This window comes from Malus domestica, chromosome 13, assembly GCF_042453785.1.
Source record: "Malus domestica chromosome 13, GDT2T_hap1".
NCBI lineage: Eukaryota > Viridiplantae > Streptophyta > Magnoliopsida > Rosales > Rosaceae > Malus > Malus domestica.
The window spans coordinates 4,082,475-4,101,060 of NC_091673.1; the positions used below are offsets into that span (position 1 = coordinate 4,082,475).

General features: G+C 38.4%; 4 protein-coding genes across 8 annotated transcripts; 3 read left to right on the forward strand and 1 right to left on the reverse strand.

Moving 5' to 3' along the window:
* Positions 1-707: 707 nt before the first annotated feature.
* On the forward strand, positions 708-4,263 carry LOC103451766 (alpha/beta hydrolase domain-containing protein VTE7-like). Of its 2 annotated transcripts, none has more exons than XR_011574688.1 (10): positions 708-1,089; positions 1,353-1,447; positions 1,556-1,653; positions 1,775-1,824; positions 1,937-2,032; positions 2,173-2,262; positions 2,717-2,809; positions 2,938-3,033; positions 3,347-3,508; positions 3,619-4,263. XR_011574688.1 is itself a non-coding variant. In XM_029091156.2 (10 exons), the coding sequence occupies exons 1-10, from the start codon at positions 913-915 to the stop codon at positions 3,772-3,774; spliced, it is 1,017 nt and encodes a 338-aa protein (XP_028946989.2). In that variant the 5' UTR covers positions 708-912; the 3' UTR covers positions 3,775-4,263. The 2 variants fall into 2 exon arrangements, 1 of the variants encoding a protein (XP_028946989.2); XM_029091156.2 differs by having other exon boundaries at positions 3,347-3,412.
* Positions 4,264-5,181: 918 nt separating this feature from the next.
* LOC103451764 (PLASMODESMATA CALLOSE-BINDING PROTEIN 3-like) lies at positions 5,182-7,553 on the reverse strand. The gene is made up of 4 exons (XM_008391190.4): positions 7,163-7,553; positions 6,621-6,863; positions 6,480-6,516; positions 5,182-5,843 (listed from the first exon to the last, which is right to left on the reverse strand). The coding sequence occupies exons 1-4, from the start codon at positions 7,212-7,214 to the stop codon at positions 5,519-5,521; spliced, it is 657 nt and encodes a 218-aa protein (XP_008389412.2). The 5' UTR covers positions 7,215-7,553; the 3' UTR covers positions 5,182-5,518.
* A 4,267-nt stretch (positions 7,554-11,820) lies between these two features.
* On the forward strand, positions 11,821-15,295 carry LOC103414284 (pentatricopeptide repeat-containing protein At1g26460, mitochondrial-like). 2 transcript variants are annotated; one of them, XM_029090912.2, is made up of 7 exons: positions 11,821-12,535; positions 12,826-13,048; positions 13,140-13,622; positions 14,084-14,290; positions 14,456-14,593; positions 14,693-14,881; positions 15,019-15,295. In XM_029090912.2, exons 1-6 carry the CDS (start codon positions 11,922-11,924, stop codon positions 14,876-14,878), a joined length of 1,851 nt encoding a protein of 616 aa, XP_028946745.1. In that variant the 5' UTR covers positions 11,821-11,921; the 3' UTR covers positions 14,879-14,881; positions 15,019-15,295. The 2 variants fall into 2 exon arrangements, with proteins under 2 accessions (XP_028946745.1, XP_008350902.2); XM_008352680.4 differs by having other exon boundaries at positions 15,022-15,295.
* Positions 15,296-15,974: 679 nt separating this feature from the next.
* Positions 15,975-18,120, forward strand: LOC103423791 (uncharacterized). 3 transcript variants are annotated; one of them, XR_001788631.3, is made up of 6 exons: positions 16,015-16,281; positions 16,413-16,485; positions 17,153-17,204; positions 17,309-17,378; positions 17,594-17,701; positions 17,847-18,120. XR_001788631.3 is itself a non-coding variant. In XM_008361870.4 (5 exons), exons 1-5 carry the CDS (start codon positions 16,177-16,179, stop codon positions 17,931-17,933), a joined length of 387 nt encoding a protein of 128 aa, XP_008360092.1. In that variant the 5' UTR covers positions 15,975-16,176; the 3' UTR covers positions 17,934-18,120. The 3 variants fall into 3 exon arrangements, 2 of the variants coding, with proteins under 2 accessions (XP_008360092.1, XP_008360094.1); XM_008361870.4 differs by lacking the exon at positions 17,594-17,701 and having other exon boundaries at positions 15,975-16,281; XM_008361872.4 differs by lacking the exon at positions 17,594-17,701 and having other exon boundaries at positions 16,011-16,281; positions 16,425-16,485.
* The last annotated feature ends 466 nt before the right edge of the window (positions 18,121-18,586 follow it).

Here is an 18,586-nt window from a genome sequence, read left to right on the forward strand (position 1 = left end):
ACCCATTTTTAATAGGTGCGTAACAAACCATAATTGTTGTCTCATTAAAAAAACTTTACTTGAAACTAAATTAAAGCATTAATTAATGTTATTTACTTTGGCTGACGGAAAAAAAAAAGAGTTTGTATATCCCACTCCTAATAATTTTTTTAACTCCGTTACCGTATGCAATATTAGTATACGATTGAACTCTTGATGTTGTGGGTCAACATTAATTTGAACCGATATTTTTAGGACGCATTTTGCTTGGTTTTGAGATTGTTTTGATGTTCTTTTTTTTTTTTTAAATGGTAGCAATGGTCTTTAATTTTAGCCAAATTAGAGTAATGGTCTCTCAACTAAAACTCTGTAACAATTAATCCCTTAACTCTTCAATATGTGTAGCTATAGTCATTTCGTCAACTCCGTCAGAACTTCCATCAAAATGAGTCATGGTGGAAAGACCATTACTACAATTGGGTTAAAATTGAGGAACCATTATTATAATTGGGTTACAGTTGAGGGCTATTGCTGTAATTTTCTCATTTAGTTTTTTTTATTTGCCCCTTTGATTTAGTCTGCATGACACGTGATTCATTTTGATGAGTTAAAAAATTAATAGTCACAAAATTTTAGTTAATAGACAATTTCTCTAATTGGATTAAAATTGATGAAATAGTCGTACAATTTCCTCTTAATTTTAATGGGGACCTTTTCATTTGTAAATTCTCTTTGTCATTTCCAATCTCCAATCGACACGATCTCGAAACGCACCGGATTCACAAGAAGCTCCCGTCACACACACACGCAAAAGAGACCACCCAGACCATCCTCTTTCTCGGGATAAAGAGTATCGATACTACAGCCAAACAAACCACTGCAAGCGGCGTTCTTCCTCCGCCGGATATTAAACTCACCCGCAGGTGACACAACATGCTAACTCTCACAGGCGGCTCCACACCCATTGCCGCGAAATGCACGGTCCAAATCAAAAGGCGGTTCAGGGTTCCCTCCGCCGCTGCCGGGTTCCCTTCTTTCCTTCCCAAAGAGGTCGAAAAGATCAAAGACCCGTTTGCCCGCAAGCTCGCCGCCCGAATTGAAAGGCTACCCGTAAGCTAACCCTAGCTCTCCCTTCAATTTCGTCAGTTTTCTGTTATCAATGTAGACTGTAGTATTTAATTTAGCCACTTTGTTTTGGGTAATAATGTTTAATTTCCATGGGTTAGGAACTTAGGCCAGTTGTTAAGCAGCGTGGCCGTCCCCTTGCACCCAAGTTTCAATCTCACTTCTCGTAGATTCGAGTAATTTAAAACTTCGCCTTGTTAAAAATGTAAGCTTTAATGTATACGGATGCCTTGCCAATATCAATGCAGGTGAGTTTTGGAGAGAATAGTGTGATGAGTAGTTGTGTGAAGCCATTAGTGCAGAGCGAGACGAGTCCCGTGGTTCTTCTCCATGGTTTTGACAGGTCTTTTACTAATAACTCCCATTGTTAAAGTAAATTCAATTTCTGTTTTTGATATTTGTGTTTTTTTCTCTTGTAAACCTTTGGAGTTCATTGCCTCTTATTATTCAGCTCCTGTTTAGAATGGAGATATACTTATCCATTGCTCGAGGAAGCGGGATTGGAGACTTGGGCTGTTGACATTCTTGGTTGGGGTTTCTCCGATTTAGGTTTGCTCCTTCAATTGCTTGAGACCCAAAAGGGATTTGTTTAATTGCTTTCACGTTTATGTTTGATACCTTTTTAATAACTTTCATTCCTTTTTTGCAATTTTTGCTTCGCATGTGATAGAAAGACTTCCCTCCTGCAATGTGGTCTCTAAGCGTGAGCATTTTTTTCAGGTACATTTTATGATTTCTTACTACATTTTGTCATTGGAGTTAATTTTTGTATGAAGATAATTTTGTGAATTGTTGATCAGACTAGCAATTTTTTGTTTAAATTTCGCGACAGCTTTGGAAATCCTACATTAAGAGGCCAATGATATTGGTTGGACCAAGCCTTGGTGCTGCTGTTGCAATTGACTTTGCAGTCAGCCATCCAGAAGCGGTAAGTGCTCTCTCCTTTTTTATCTTAGAATTATGCAGTATAGATTCATTCGGAAAGAAATTACAACTGATGCATCGGACAGGGTTGTTAGCGTCTGCAGTGTTCCATGAAAGTTTGAAAATTTTACCTTACGTTTTCAGGTCGAAAGGCTGGTGTTGGTTGATGCAAGTGTGTATACAGAAGGCACGGGAAATCTAGCAACCATGCCTAAAATGTTAGCCTATGCTGGAGTGAGTGTTTAGCTCAACTCACTAATTTCTCAAATTCCTTGTTGTCTACATGGTACTTTCACCATGTTTCTGTTAAGATCATGTGCTCTTCGAGGCTATAATATCTGTGACACTGTGCTCGTTGCAAAGGCCATTTATGATCTTATTTATTTTGGGGCCTCCCTTTTTTATGTGATGTTCAGTTGAACTATATCCTTGATATCTAATTCAGTCACGATTAAGTCTGACCTAATTAAGTTGCTATTTCCATTGAATTTCTCTGTATTTGTCATGCCGTTGAACTTTATGCCAGTTGAACCATCCCTATCAAAATCAACCAAATGAGGCTTATTATCTCATAATCCTTTTGCTTTAGCATAGGAATATTTTTCTTGATACATTCTTGTGACTGTTTATATGAGCATGTGCATGTGATGTCATCATTACAATGACGACAGGCACTTTTCTGGCCCAGGTGTATATACTGAAGAGTCTCCCACTGCGCATCTATGCAAACTTTTTGAGCTTCAGTGGCATATCACTTGCTACCAGTTTAGATTGGGCTAATGTAAGGGGTTCTATTTCGAAATTTATGCAATATTTATATGGATGAATGTTACAGTTAAATATTCCCATACTTGTAGGATTTCTAAGGGTGGAGAGATCTTACTCTGGTGTTTCTTGCGATTTATTTAGATTGGCCGCTTGCATTGTCTGTTTCCTTGGTGGGAGGATGCAGCTGTGGATTTCATGATGAGTGGGGGTTATAATGTTAGTGCCCAGATAGAACAGGTACGTCTGAATTTTATTTTTTATTTTTTATTTTTTTTCCATTAGATTTGAGAAGTTTCTGGAAAACAATCATGCATATAGGAAAGAGGTTCTCTTCTGCCAAGATGAACAGGCGTTCACATGATTAAAAAAGGAAAATGAGAAAGAGATTGTGGTTTAAATTCTTTACTCACATAAGTCCTTAATCTCTTGCCAAGGGGAATAAATTCAATTAGTCTTTCGTTAGTTTGAGTCAGTTGGGTGTTCGCTCTACTCATAGAATGTCCAAAACCCATGAATTGTTTAATAACGTTATCCACATTTTGTTTGACAGGTAAAGCAAAGGACGCTTATCATATGGGGTGAGGATGACCAGATTATTAGCAGCAAGCTTGGAGTGGTAATACTTTAATTCTTTCTATAGGGATAAATAGAGATCATGACACGAAAACAACTACCATTTATGATCAAAATTACCTTGAAACAATCCGTTCAGGTATTGGAAACGTTGCTAGAACACAATGTTCCTTGTTTTTTTTTTTTTGACCTTTTGAGTATATTCTATACAGTTAATAATCGTGTGGTTCGTTATATTGTATGCTGCAGAGATTGCACTGCGAATTGCCAAATGCTATTTTACGACAAATACCAGAATGCGGACACCTTCCTCACGTGGAAAAGCCAAGCTCAGCTGCTAAGTTGGTTGTGGAATTTGTTCAACAAGATCAGTACAAAGAAGTCCAATGCATTGCTCAAGTTTGAAGGTTTACCTTCCATCTTCGCTTAAATGATATTCACAATTTCATATCCTGCCATACATACTTTACAAATTGGGGTGGGTTGGCATCTTTTAAGACATACATTCGGGTTCCCGGGTTCCGAATTGTGTCATCTCTTAGACAGTTCAAGGTCACTAGTAGGATATAGAAACGAATCCTTTACAACAAACCCCAGATGCAAACATGGATGTAAAAGCATCCATTTCACTGGCAGTAATTGTAACTTTGTATCAGGATTTATCTTCAATTACTATCTGCTATATATGTAACTAGAAGGAGTTGCGTGTGTATGCCTAGTGGTTTAGAATCGTCTTTAAGTAGCTGGGTGGAATTTGTTGACCTTAGCGTTAGTTACACATGTTTAAATATGTATGGGCGGCCTTCAGATACCTTTCAGAACTAACCATCCGGGACCATCTGTACAAAGTTTTTTCTTAATTTGTAATTTTGATGTTTTTCCTTTTATGATTAATTTGGAAGTGCTTTTAAAATTGATGAAAGCATTTTTGTTTAAAATATTTTTGAGACAAATTCTTAGTAAAAAGTGTAAGTGAATCATGAAAAAGCACGAAAGCACTTCTAAACGAGCCTTTAATCTTTGATTGTTAATTCTTTTCTACCGCAATAATTGCATAATTCAACATCAATGACAAAAAGTTACAGTGTTAGAAAAGGATTGGCAAAGTGGTGAATGTAATAGCATAAAGGATTTTATCGTCGCGGCGCTAAACAGAAGAGAATTCGGAATCCAGTGTCGAGGAAGAGTACACTGCTCGGCCAACTTGACTTAACCTTAAATCCGTAGAATGTAAGTGTTTTGTGGCTTATATTGTTTGGTGGGTAGTTCACGAGTCTTCATCTTCTGTAGCCTGAATAACATGTTACATACTTTATTTTGATTGTTTTCCACTTTTTCGGCCATACACGTCAGATTCGATGGTTTTTGTAGTTTTGACAAGCTGGTGGATTCTAACCATGTTTCCAACAAATCTGCTGTTGTGCTGTACTAAATATAATACAACACAATGATTTTACCTCTCATTTTTTGCTTCTGTATACTCTTGCTTATTTCCGACTCGTAATTCTTATGTAACTTAAACTAAAAACGAAAACGAAACATTATCAAACGGGTCCTTAAATTTGACGCATTTGATTGCCTGAATGTTGTCTTGTAGTCTTGTAGTTTAAGTTTAAACACAATGTTCAGGCTCCATTAGGATACCTAAATTGATTGTTAACCTAAGTGATAGGGGGCTTCAAAGAAAAAGAAGCTCAAATGATGGGGGCTAACGAAAAAATCGTAAATCGCAACAAAATCCGGCATGTAACCGGATTCATTATTCGTATTATTAGTACTATCCGATAACATGTCGCGCGACCAGCGAGACGCTTTGGTGAAATAATGGTAGGGGTAGAGCATAGTTGTATTAAATTAAAAAATAGTGCCTCTTATACATGTACAAAAGGGAAAATCTAAAAAGAAAGAAGATCAGATTCCTACCCCCAATAAGCACTAGCAGCAGCAGCAGCAGCACCACTCAAAATGGAATCGAATTCCCCAGCTTTTTCACAATGGAGCAATGAAAACAAACCACAGAAACTAAAAAAATTAAAAACCCTAACGGGGTTTTTACGCCTCCGCAGATGTTTCCCAACACAACAACCACCCATTAAAATGTCGAAGCTTACATGCCTACCCGCCAATTACACCCCCCACCTTCAGCTCTTCACATCAGTAAAAACGCTGTGAAGCACAAAGCCGAAGCTAGAGAGAAGAGGCGGTTTGCGGCTTCCAAGGTAGCCGTGCCGCCATTATTGTCTATTCCAGTGCCACTCCCGGTGGGGCTTATTCCGAACACTGATGCCGGAGAGCCTGGAGTTGTGATGCCGGTGCCGGTGGTTGGTGTGCCCGTGGTTGGAGTTGTGCCCGTGGTTGGGGTGGTGGGTGTGCCGGTTGGTGTGACCGTGGTTGGGGTGGTTGGGGTGGTGGGTGTGCCGTTGGTGGGTGTACCGGTTGGTGTGCCTGCGGTTGGCGTGCCAGTTCCTGCTTGACTGAACAAAACAGAACAAAATCATGTCAGTATAATGCACTCAAATTTTGAAGTTCATAGGAAAATAAATGCAAATAGAATCGGTTACAAACTTTTTATAAAAAAATGAAACACTATGAACACTAAACCCACGATAAACCAATATAAAAACTACGGTTTACCATCCTTTATTGATTTCTTAGTATGCCTCTCGTCTTCCAATTCTATTCCAATTCTAATTAAAAGTTTGTAACCAGTTCCGTAGATATCCCCCGGGTTCGAAACCCCTAAAGATTAACCATGGTTTAAATCAATGAGATGAAATGAAGACGAAAGGGGAAACAGAACTTTTACATACATATTTCTTGACAGCTCACTGTTATGACTTGATACAACAGATCAAGCTAATACAGTATTAACTTAAGGGTGGGGAGATGGATCTAGTTTTCTTAATCACTTTCCAAATAAGCAAATTATGAACCCTGATATCCAAAATTACTTTTGCAGCCGTTGTTGCTTATTCAATAAACACTTTTCAAATCTACCATTTAAGAGAAAAATTAACAGAAAAATAAATTATGGGGAAAATTGCATTCAATATATTGATAAAATGCTCATAAATTTGCAAAGATATGAGAAATAAAACTCAGCCACCTACCTGGAACTTGCAGGATAAACACAAGTCGAACTTGCGGCTGGAAAATCACCAAAAAAATTAAAATCAGTGATTTTTTTAGTATAAATAAATAAATATGAAAAATAATTGGTAAGAAATAAGATTTAGAATGAAGGAACTTACTACTGGGAGCAGTTTGACTCTGAGTAGCAGCACCTGCAAAATCACAGCTCTGCGCAGTTTGACCCTTCCTCTGGAAATAACTGTTGACAGCATAGCTGCAGTGATCTTTGACGGTGTTGGGCTGGTAACAGACACCGTTTTGGAGGATTGGACTGCAGTCAGCTCCAGCTCCGCAGGCATAGTCCAGTGCCTTCTGAAGTGTTGGATCACCGACTCCATCTTTGCATACGCAATAAGTAGCACCTAAAAATCCCAGAAAATCAGTTACTTCACACTAAAACCATTTTAATTAATTCATGACCTTTTTTCTTCGGGTTTGTGATGGTCCTACTCCAAGGAGCTAATATCGTCTAATCCTTAATTATCATATAAAAAAAAAAGAAAAAAAAAACAGAGAACAGAAGAAAGATCGAAACTTTATGATTTGGGAGGAGTTTTTGCTTGATTGGAAAAAAGGGGTTGCCATGATTTGTAGTTTTCTCATGTCAGATTGGGAAATTAAGAAGAAAAAATAAAAGAGGATAATAATCGAAGGAGCTTACTTGAGTGGCCAGTGAGGGCTAATAAGATCACAATATACACTAAGGCAGCCATGATTGATGCAGGATTGTAGAGAGAGAGCTGGTTGAACAAAAGAAGAAACAGAGAGGGTGGGGAGAGAGAGAGAGAGCTGTGGAGAAGGGAGATTGGAGATTTCTAGTAAGCAAAGCAATAATATGAGATGGACGGTGGGTGTGTGTATATGATATGGTTTTTAAACCTTTTTTTTATATATAATTAAGATTTGTTTTTTACATTATGTGGCGAAATGCTATTCAATTAGTACTGTTTTATATTTATTTGTTTAAAGAGTGTTCTGGGGAGATGAGCAAGCAGAAGCTTTGGTCATGTACATGAACTGTTGTGTAAGACCAGACCATCCAAACGGTCTTAAACTGGCCTGGTTGATCAAAACTTAACCCCAACAGGATCTTCTCCAGATCCTTTTTGGTGAGAATTTTAAAAATTTGTGAAACGTGTCCATTTATCGTATATTGTGCGGTTAATTTTTGTTAAGTACTGTTTATGTATAATTTTCTTGGGAGCAGCCTCTCCATAAATGGGGGTAAGGCTAGCCGACATTCAACTTTCCCAGACCCTGCGTAAAGCGGGAGCCTTGTGCACTGGATATGACCTTTTACTGTTTATGTATAATTTTAAATAAAAATATTTAAATAAATTTTTGATTGTACAATGTACAATAAACAGACACAATTGACGGATTCCAATGATCCGACAAGGACCCGGATTCAACTTAACCCAACCCGGGCCCGCCCTTAGAGGTTCCATGAAGGGATAGAGTGTTGTATAGCCTTGTGTTGTCACGGTGAGCTAGCACTGGAGAACTTGGTACTAGTCTATGGGGATCGGGGGGCCCACCATTCGTGGTTCCATGGAGGGATAGATGGCTCTTTAGCTGTGTGTTGTCACAGTGAAGCTAGCACCGGGGCAGAGGCGTCATCATCTCATATTTTGGCACATTGCAACAGCATCTCTGTTGTGAGAGAGATGGCTCTTTACACTGGTGACTTTATTTCTTTTTGGAGTTCATGATTTTTTATGTTTCTGTGACATCTCAGACTAATAACATTACGTTGAATGTTTTTAGCTTTTACGCGTTATATAACGTTATTAATCTGAGGCACCAGAATTACGTTAAAAAACATGTAAATTTCTCTAGTACATGATGTTGAATTCGATTTGCTACTTTAAGTTTCCATGTTCGATTCAAAGTTTGTTGAGAAAGTTTTCAACTACAAACCTTAAAAGGGTAGGCATATATTTGTCGTGTTGGATCATCCCAGCTCCTAAAGCCAAAACCTTTTCTCTTTTCCTTTCCCATCTAAACCTTGGCATGCTGAAATTATGACCAATATATGTTAAGTTTTGACAAATGCACGTCATATTGAAATTTCCATCAAACACATCCCTTTAGAGTTAAAAGTCGAATAGGGGATTTAGGGTACACCAAGCGCACAAGGCGACACAAGAATAATAGTCGGAACATGTTAAGATTCAAAGAATTTATGGTGTGTGTGTTGTGTTGTACGGTAGGCGAAGCAATCAAGACTTCCTCAACATTTATTATTGGGAAGAATGTGAGCGGCAATTGTTTACTTATAACTTATAAGTTGATGACTTTTAGTCGTTGATTTACATGTAGTTCAAATATCAACAGCTATTGAGAATCGTTCATTTGTGGACAGGCAACTCATACAAAATGAGTTAAGCATGCGATATGTACTATGTGCCCTAAGTCTAATATAATATACTAATTCTCAATTGGGTTTAAGCCCCTCTCTGTGTCCTTAAAAATTGCAGAAAAAATGGCTTTTGGTCGACATATGGGGACAAGAATCCTCACCGACTAATTTTGTAGAGATCCGAGAGATCAATCAATAGTATTCGTTCATCGTAGATCGTACGGTCAGTTTTTGTTAGATATTATTTATATTTAATTTTTAATTTTAAATAATTTCTAACCGCACGATATACGATAAATGAACACAATTAATTGATTATTCCGATTCTCACAGAGAAGATCTTATTCCGACGCATGCTTGAACTTGAAGACATGCCCCCTCCCCGTTCACCACAAACCCAACACACATGTCAGCATGTTAACTATTTCAAATAAAATATTAAAAGAGCCAATGGGTTGGTGCCACGGCACTCACGAGTCACGACACATTCCTAAATAAAGTGTACGGTAAACAATCAGCACAGAAGCCAAAAACCCCAGGCTTTCTAAGTCATCACGGCAGCAAATGCAAATATTTATCTGAAACATTCTAACGCTATCACCACGTCGGTGCTTTGCAAAACATTGACACGTAACATTAATGTATACCGATTACTTTAACTCAATCATCAAAGAAAAGGCTTAAGCAAAGTCAATTTTGATCTGTATTTGGGGGTCATGCAAATGCCAAGCCACCATATTAAGTGGAAAGATACTTTGAATTCAGGGAATATTATTTGGAGCGTCAGTAAGAATAGAGTGCGCGGTGCGTAAAAATCTTATTCACGAAAATAGTAAATTGACGTTTCATCTAGTTTTGGTAGGTTTGAAGTCAGTTCCACGTCTATCAACGTATGTTAACAACTTTCGAGCGAGCATGTCGATTGATGTTAATAGCTTATGAGCGAACATGCCAACAAATGCTAACTACTCACAAATGCGCATAACAATACATACAAAGACACGAGGCTAGCAACTATCAAATCCAGTATTCATAAAGGCAATTTGTTGAGCTGTTGGAAGACAACCTTCAAAAGCATCTCAGATTTCCATAAGGCAACACCCAACGCTTTCATTGAGAGGCTTTGCGCTTGGTAGAGTTAGCTGACCGACCCACCTTAACCCAAGATGAATTCGCCTCTGCTTATAATGAATTAAAATTTTCAACATCACTCGGTTAATAGCCAACAACTTTATCTTTAAGCAACTGATGAACAATCAGAGATTCTCATAAAGTTGAATTCATGTTTTATGTCGACGTATTAAAGTCTGATACACGTGCACGAATTCATGATTTCATCGAGTTGATGTTTCTTATGTTCATATTATGATTTCACTGTAAGATAAGACCACTCCTTAATTTATGTGAACTGCATTCTATTACGTGGAACCAAAACCAAAAGGAGAAACACTCGCAAGGCACTTTGAAATGCTGTGGTTGCCTTTATACGACTTTAGTGAGCTGAGTCCCAAAAGTTGTTGATCAGGGGCTTCAAATTCCTACCAAACCTAATGAGAATAACCGGACCACACAAAAACAAAGGTAAGATGCTCCGTCTTTTCTTTCTTACAAATGGAGTAGAACCTTCAACCATAAAAGGTTCATAATTAATCAAATATTACCTCATACTTTAAAAAATAATAATACATATATGCTTTATAAAACAAATGTGTGTGTGTGTGTGTGTGTGTACCATTTATGCAAAAGAATTTCGTATATATACCATTTATGCAAAAAAATTTCTATTTTTTTTAAATGAGGATTAGGTGTGGAGCCCACTCAACATCGAATTTCAACTATCCAAACTGTCTATTTTGTAAGTCTCGATTCATAGATCATTCTTACAAAAATTCAATTCAATCTGAAATCATTTGCCTATTTAATTATCAAGTTAAAATTTCATTGTTTATTATGTAATAAAGTATTCGTTAATTTTTTTTTAACACAATTATTCTCAAAAAATAAAAAAAAATCTTTGAACCCAATTAGATGTCTTAAATATTTCCGATTTGGTTAATATTTTGTAAGGATGATTTATGAGGTGCAACTTGAAAAATAGACAGTTCAGATCGTTAAAGTTCGATGTGGTGTGGACGTCACAACCAATTTCCATTTTTATAATAAAAAGTAGATATCCCTTTCCTTATAGATTTTCTATATATATATATATATATATATATATATATATATATATTATATGGAATTAAGAGAACAAAAGAAAAACCAAAAAAATGTGTGATCATTTGATCCTTTTACCAACATCCAAATCCAACCATGTGATGATGTTCTCATCCAAGCTGTTTGTTAATCATGTCGGTTTGATCTGTTTGGCCCTACCTCTTGTTTTGTTTAAACAATGCAATTTGCTTGCATAATTCCATTACGCATGCAACATACAACGGTGCCATTACGACAAACTCAAGTCGCACCAACTGGCTTCATAACTCAACTCGTGCAATCGATGAATCAAAACGTGGGATCCATTTTTTTTTTTCCTCGGAGTGTCGAGACCACATCATTGTGGTTTTTGATGCAAATCGTGAAGCGAAAAATTATGTCTAAATTCTGGTCGCGGGGTTTGATAAACGACTAGGATGGATTGATCCCGACGGGATCCAAAGAGGATCTGATCCCAAAAGTTGATGCACCAGCTAAAATATCGACCAACTGATGTATGGGTTCAAAATAACATTTTGGGCTTGTAAATTAAAAATGGGCCTAAAAGTTGGAGCGTCTTCTGTCATTTGGGCTTTTAAGAACTTGAAACCAGGCAATCCATCTAAACTGGGCTTTCCACTGTTGGAAACCCAGCACCAGACTTTTTGGACTCTCGCACGTGTGAAGCTGTTACAAGCCCAAAGAATATGCTGCTGACATCACTCATCAGAAGTTCTTAAAATGACCATACAACCCTCCCTCCAGAAATGGACTGCACCACGATTACCAGTCCCTGAGGCCAAAGCTTCAAAAAACCCTAACTTGCCACACAGCTCACTCTCACTGTGACTGAGCTCCATCAATGGCGTCCCAAATGGCGATCCTCGCGCGGACCCGAGCGCTGGCGAAAACCCTAAACACGAACCCGGGATTCAAGTCCATCACGACCTTCACATTTCTCTCGCAGGAGCCCCAACTCGCCGTCGAGCCGACTCACCCCATCGCCTCCACTCCGCTCCCTCCGAACCCGGCCTCCGGCAGCCCCATGTACAACGAGAACTGGCGGAATCCGGCCCCCAACTCGCCCATGGGTCAGTCCCTGCTACCCCTCGGGTTCCTCAACCAGTCCCCGAGCGCCCGATTCCAGGTCATGTCGCAAAACCTGGACGCGCAGAGCCTGATGAACGAGTTCGCCAATTGGATGACGTCACAGCGATGGCCGGACATGAAGCAGCTGTTCGAGTTCTGGGTTCGGTCGTTGGATAAGAACGGGAAGCCGAATAAGCCCGACGTGAGCTTGTATAACCATTACTTGAGGGCCAATTTGATGATGGGAGCCTCGCCGGGGGAGATGCTGGATCTGGTGGCGCATATGGAGGACTACGGTATCACGCCCAACACCGCGTCGTTTAATCTCGTCCTCAAGGCCATGCACCAGGCCAAGGAGACCGAGGCCGCCGATAAATTGCTCGAAAGGTTAGCTCTTTGGTGGATTTGAGTATGATTCTCGCAAGCTTTCTGTATGTGTTTTTGTTACATTAGTGAAATGATGATTTGCATTGAGTTATAACTTGTACAATTCAATTTGAGTTATAACTTGTACAATTCAATTAATGTTGCCACCGCAGTTTCTATTATCGGTAGTAATGAAATGAATTTTTCGGGTTGAAGTGCCGATTAAAGGCTTTTGTTTTCTTCACTCGTCTTTCGGAAGGGTCTCCTAGAAAGACATGTTGGCATGAATCAATTTCACTTCAATGTATCAGGATGTTGCAGACAGGGAAGGAATCTCCGCCTGACGAAGAGTCATATGACTTGGTTGTTGGCATGCTGTTACAAATGGACCAGATTGACGCCGCCTTGAAATATATAGATTTGAATTTAAAATCTGGTTACATGCTGTCAATGCCGGTGTTTAGGGAATGTGTACGAGGCTGTGTCAATAAGGGAAAGCTAGATATTTTGGTTTCTATTATTGACAAGTGCAAGGTACATGATTCATACCATAGATATTTAGATCGAGGAGTGGAAAATTTTGCACAATGTTCACTTATGTAAGTTTTTTTTTGGGTGTTATCAGTCAATGGATCAGAACAAAGCTCTTTGCCCACCGTGGAACTTGTGCAACTATATTGCAGAAGCTGCTCTGCAAGATGATAATAGCAAATTAGCATTTCATGCCCTGGAGTTTATGGCCAAATGGATTGCTAGGGGTGAGCAAGCAAGACCTGTTGTTTTTCTTTCCACAGATGAAGGGCTGCTTGTGTCGGCACTTGCAACTGCCGGCAGGACACACAGTACTACTTTACTTGATGCATCATGGGCAATCTTATTACGCTCGTTGCGCCAAAAGAAGGTCCCTAATCCAGAATCTTACCGTGCGAAGATATGTGCCCTTGCATCGCTGGGGATTCTACAAAGAGCTTTTAGTACTCTTCGTGAATATGAGTCTGCTTATGGTAATTCCGATAAAGAAGCAGAAGAGGAACTATTCTCCCCATTTACTTCATTGTATCCGCTGGTTGTTGCCTGCTCCAAGGGAGGTTTTGGAACTTTGGACTCCGTACGTAGTTCTTTCTTTATTCCTGTTTGATTTAGACACATAATCTATTGAAAACCTTGTCTCTATTTGTGTCTGAGATATCTGGAGGCTGATAAAGATTTAACCTTTGTTTATCTCAAAATTATGCAAATTTATGATGTTTTTGTGCATTTTTAAATATTGCATATGCACAGCTGCCAATTTTTCCATTCTCTTTATGCATCAGTAATGTAATTGCTAGTCCTCGTTAAGTAAATCTTTCAGGTTTCTGTAGGTCACCGTTTAACAAACTGAAACTTGTTATAATAAGAGCAATCCAGAAAAGAAGAAATAGTAAATGAAAATATATCTTGCAATTGTCTGTCCGGGGAAGGGGGGCCAAGGAGTGTGCTCCCAGTTTCGGTCCATTACCCCATCGTATATTTTCCTTTGTGAATTTTCTTTTGCAGCTTTTTAACTTGAAATATATTGATATTCCCCAGGTGTATTATCAATTAGAAAATTTGAGCCGTGCAGACCCTCCATACAAATCTGTTGCTGCATTGAATTGCATAATATTAGGTTGTGCAAATACCTGGCAGATCGAGCGTGCTTACCAGACCTTTGAGGCAATTACTTCCACATTTGAATTGACCCCTGATATACATTCTTACAACGCTCTCATGTATGCTTTTGGAAAGCACAAGCAGGTAAGTCTCTCTCTCTCTCTGAGGCCCCTGGAGTGATTCCAGTTATCTTGAATTAACGTTTAAGTTTTCTGTGTCTTTGCTTCTTCTAAGCTATCTAATTTTCGCTGCCCAACTCTGTCCTACATCATAACATCTTGCTGAACAAGTCGTATGGTTTTTTGGCAGACTTTTGAAGCTTCAAGAGTATTTGAGCACTTGGTTAGTGTGGGCGTCAAACCCAATGCAAAGTCGTACTCGTTACTTGTAGACGCTCATCTCATCAACAGAGATCCAAAAGCTGCGGTCTCGGTGATTGATGACATGGTAACTTCATTCTTCATGTCATTGATGGTGTAACCTTGTCCACAGTACATAATACATAGTTTGCTGCCTCTATAAAGAATATAATAAATGTTTGGGCAGGTAAATGCTGGTTTTGAACCAACGAAAGAACTGCTGAAAAGGGTCAGAAGAAGATGTAGGCGAGAGCTTGACTACGAGAGTGATGATCATGTGGATACCTTGGCTAAAAGGTTCAAAATTGTGATGGGTTCAGAGAATCGCAGGGACTGGCTGTTTAATCTCAATTACAGCACCGGATATGCCTAAATGGTAAGTAAATGTTCCTTTCTGAAATGAAAGATATCTGTTCCGTTTCCATATACCTTGCATCACCTTTTTCTATGGTCTCTTGCATCAATCGCGTTTCTGATTGATGATTGTTTTTCTGCCTGCTGTATGATTTGAAGAAGCTCATTGGATACGAGATCCAGCTCTCACACTCGTATCTTCCAGTGTAAACTTTCTTCCGAATTTGTAAATTACCTCGGACAATCTCCATCGAGTCTTGGCAGGATCTTTGCTACGATATTAGCCTCCTAGTTCCTCATTGAGTTTTTTTCTTCATATGTAATCTTTTTGTGCTTTTTGAGGGAAAATGAAAGAGTAGTAAATTGTTGCCAATAATTGTAGGAAAAATGTTTCTTGTTTTGTGCTCAATGGTTTAGTCTCAATTTTTTTCTACAAGATGTCTCAGCCATTTCTTTTTGCCGTCATTTTTAGCGTATTCGTTAAAACCTTCAGAATTGTTGAAAGGCGCTTGTAGCTCAGTTGGTTAAAAGTATTTATCCTTGCACTTTGATGTTCCAAGCTCGAAACCCCTCTCGCCCGATATTGCTTGATGAATTGTTAATTCAGAATTTAAGCGCCAAGTGCCGGGCTACTATTACAACAGTGATCAAATCTCTTCGGAGATCACTTAAAATTTTGGTAACACAAGATGTGAAAAACACAACAAATTCAAAATCTCCCGATGCTTTCGACTCGATTCGATGTCATTTCTCAGAGCTTTTATTTTCTCACTCAAAGCATCCTCCACAGAGCCTCCAATGGCTATAAATCTATGATGTAGAAAACCAAGAGAGCAATGATTGAAATGTATAACAAGGATATGGGAAATAATTGTAGACCTTCTTGTTGAGTATGTTGAAGATGACATTTAATAAATACCTGATAAAAAGCAGAAAAATAAAATTATGAACATCTGCATTGATTTATTGGAAATAAATAATTATCCTCAGAAATTAATGAAAATTAAATATGAATGCTTGCCACATGAAAATGAATGAAAATTCAATCCAACAACTCAAACGAATGAAGTCAACAAAAAGACCAGGAGAAACTTGGGCTTTACTCCAAAAGCCCAAAAACAAGGCCACTTCAATTTCCAGAGATCGTTTTGGATCGAAAAGGTAAACCTAGCCAAGAAAAAGTGAAAAAAAAACAGAGCGTAATTTGCTTTGGCTTTCACTTTCACTTTCCAAACTCAGTATTCCTCTTGAATATTTCAAAATTTGTTGTATTTCTTCATGTTCAAAAAATAATTGTATAAAATCGATTGAATTAAAATGGAAAGGAGTGGTGGCAAAGGCAGGGAAGAAGAGGAACAAGACGGCATGTCCGTACACTCTCCTTGCAAACCTCCCCCTTCCTCTGCTTCTTCTCTCCCAAAGGTCCCTTTCTCTCCTCTCTCTCCTCTCTCTCTCTCTCTCTCTCTCTCTCTCTCTCTCTCTCTCTAGATTACACACACACACATATACATGTTGATTTTATTTTGTTTTAAATTTGATGGTGAATGTAATAGGAGCAATCACAGGTTGAATTGGAGCTCAGACTGTTTGAAGCTCTTGAAATTTACCCTCCCGGAAAATTACAAGGCAGGTTTTCTCTAATTAATGCTCATATTTCAGTTTATTATCTTTCGATTTCTAGTTTTGGTTTGTTATATATGTGACAATTTTATGTAAATTATCAATTTTGATTGTAAAACGGGTGGTTAATTACCATCTTTAATCTTCGTATGGAGAATTTTTCACCCAGAAAATGCAAAGAAGTCATTTTTTTTTTTGTGGTGGTAGGAAAAATTCAGAAGTATAGTAATTTTTTTACCAAATCCGAATTTCGAATTTGATGGTTCAAGTCAATATAAGGGGAGTTATAATAAATCAACATTCACATTGGACCAAAAATTATGTGCATGAGTTAATGCATGAGGGGTGATTAATTAGGCAATAATACAATACCGTTTCCATTTTGGGGAATGCTAGGATTAGTCGCCCACACACCCACGAGTGACTGTTTGTGGAATACTAGGATTAGTCGCCCACACACTCGCGAGTGACTGTTTGTGGAATACTAGGATTAGTCGCCCACACACCCGCGAGTGACTGTTTGAGGATTAGTCGCCTACACCCGCGAGTGACTGTTTGAGGAATACTAGGATTAGTAATTCTTCCTTTTTTGTCCGTACATTATCATGTTATTTGGAAATATACAAGCAAGTAAAGTACATATATGAGCAATCAGCTACTTGTTTGGGCGCAGGCATACACCGTCATTTCGTGCTTTATGGTTTAATGGAATTTCTTCGTAGAAGGTTTGTCCCACTTCACGTTTCTGTTTATTGGTTCATATTACTGATTCTAAAAAGCTTCCATTTTCTGATGCATAGCCTTACTCATTGTTGTGTTGTTTTCACAGCTTTGATCGACACTTCTCTGCTGACGAGGTTCTGCAATTGCTAGAGAGGTTCTACAACTTGGAAATGCTGGTATCTAATTTTATCATTCAGTTTTTCCATATTTCTGCGCTCTTTATCTTATGATGGAACTGTTAAACTTAAATACCCATGTTCATCGGTAATCAACACTGAACGTTCACAGTGCCACTTGCAGAATATGGATGTAAAATAACTAGAAGCTTCATATTTAGGTAAAACAACTCTAGAAATACAAAATATACGCTCATCTCTGCACTGCATTATAGGTGAATAGGTACTAAATAGCTGCGTTATTCGAGTTCGAGGCATACATTCGGTGAAAGGGTAGGCTTGAGGAAACATTTGGAATGGGGTCTCGTATGCGGAAGTTTGATGTGAGACTTTAGATAAACAACTACTGAAATTACTTCTAATGAAACATTCAAATGGTCCCAAGGGACTAATTATGTGCATATCTCTTGTTCCTCTTTAGACTTACTGAAATCTACATATTTTACCATTTTTTCCCTTGAATTTCAGAAACCAGACGACGAGGAGATGGATTTCCTGAATCGCGAGGAAGAGTTTTGCCTGCCTCAAAATTTCTTCGTCAAGGAAGAACCATAACTGATTATTTTTGTATAGAATTATATCTTGTTCGTACGTATTTTGTTTGCTCTAATGTTATGCGATGCCGGTCATCCAGTCTTTTTCCGTGACCATACAATGTCAGGGTGGTTTTTGCTAATATGTATGAACTTGCTTGAAAATCTTAATTAGCATTTGGGGGTTATAGTTATACCTCAGCAGTGGATGTCGATGTTGCTTCACAGTTTTGAAAGGGTATATAAACGGAATTGTTATTGGCACTTCAAAAATCTGATTTTGCACTCCAATTTTTTTGTAATTAGAAAGAAAAATATACTTCTGAGAAGTGTAGATTGAGATTTTTGAAGTGCTAATAACATCCTCTTGACGGCAATTCTGCCTTGGAATTCTTTGCAGTCGGCGTGTTCGTCCCTTCGGTCCATAGGCGAAATCTTGCATGCGACCAGTTATTTGTCTTCTTCTCTCTATCTCGCTTGACGTATTTCCTTTGTGCATTATTTTATCTTTGTAGCTTTGACGAGAATACATTTACGCGCTTTTGTTATTGGTAGTGAGCATCGCCACCACAATAATTCAAGTTTGAACGAACTTAAAAAATTCAAGTAACGGGTAAATTAAATCGGATTTATTCAGTCTCAAATAATTAAGTGACAATGCTCACCATCGTTAAC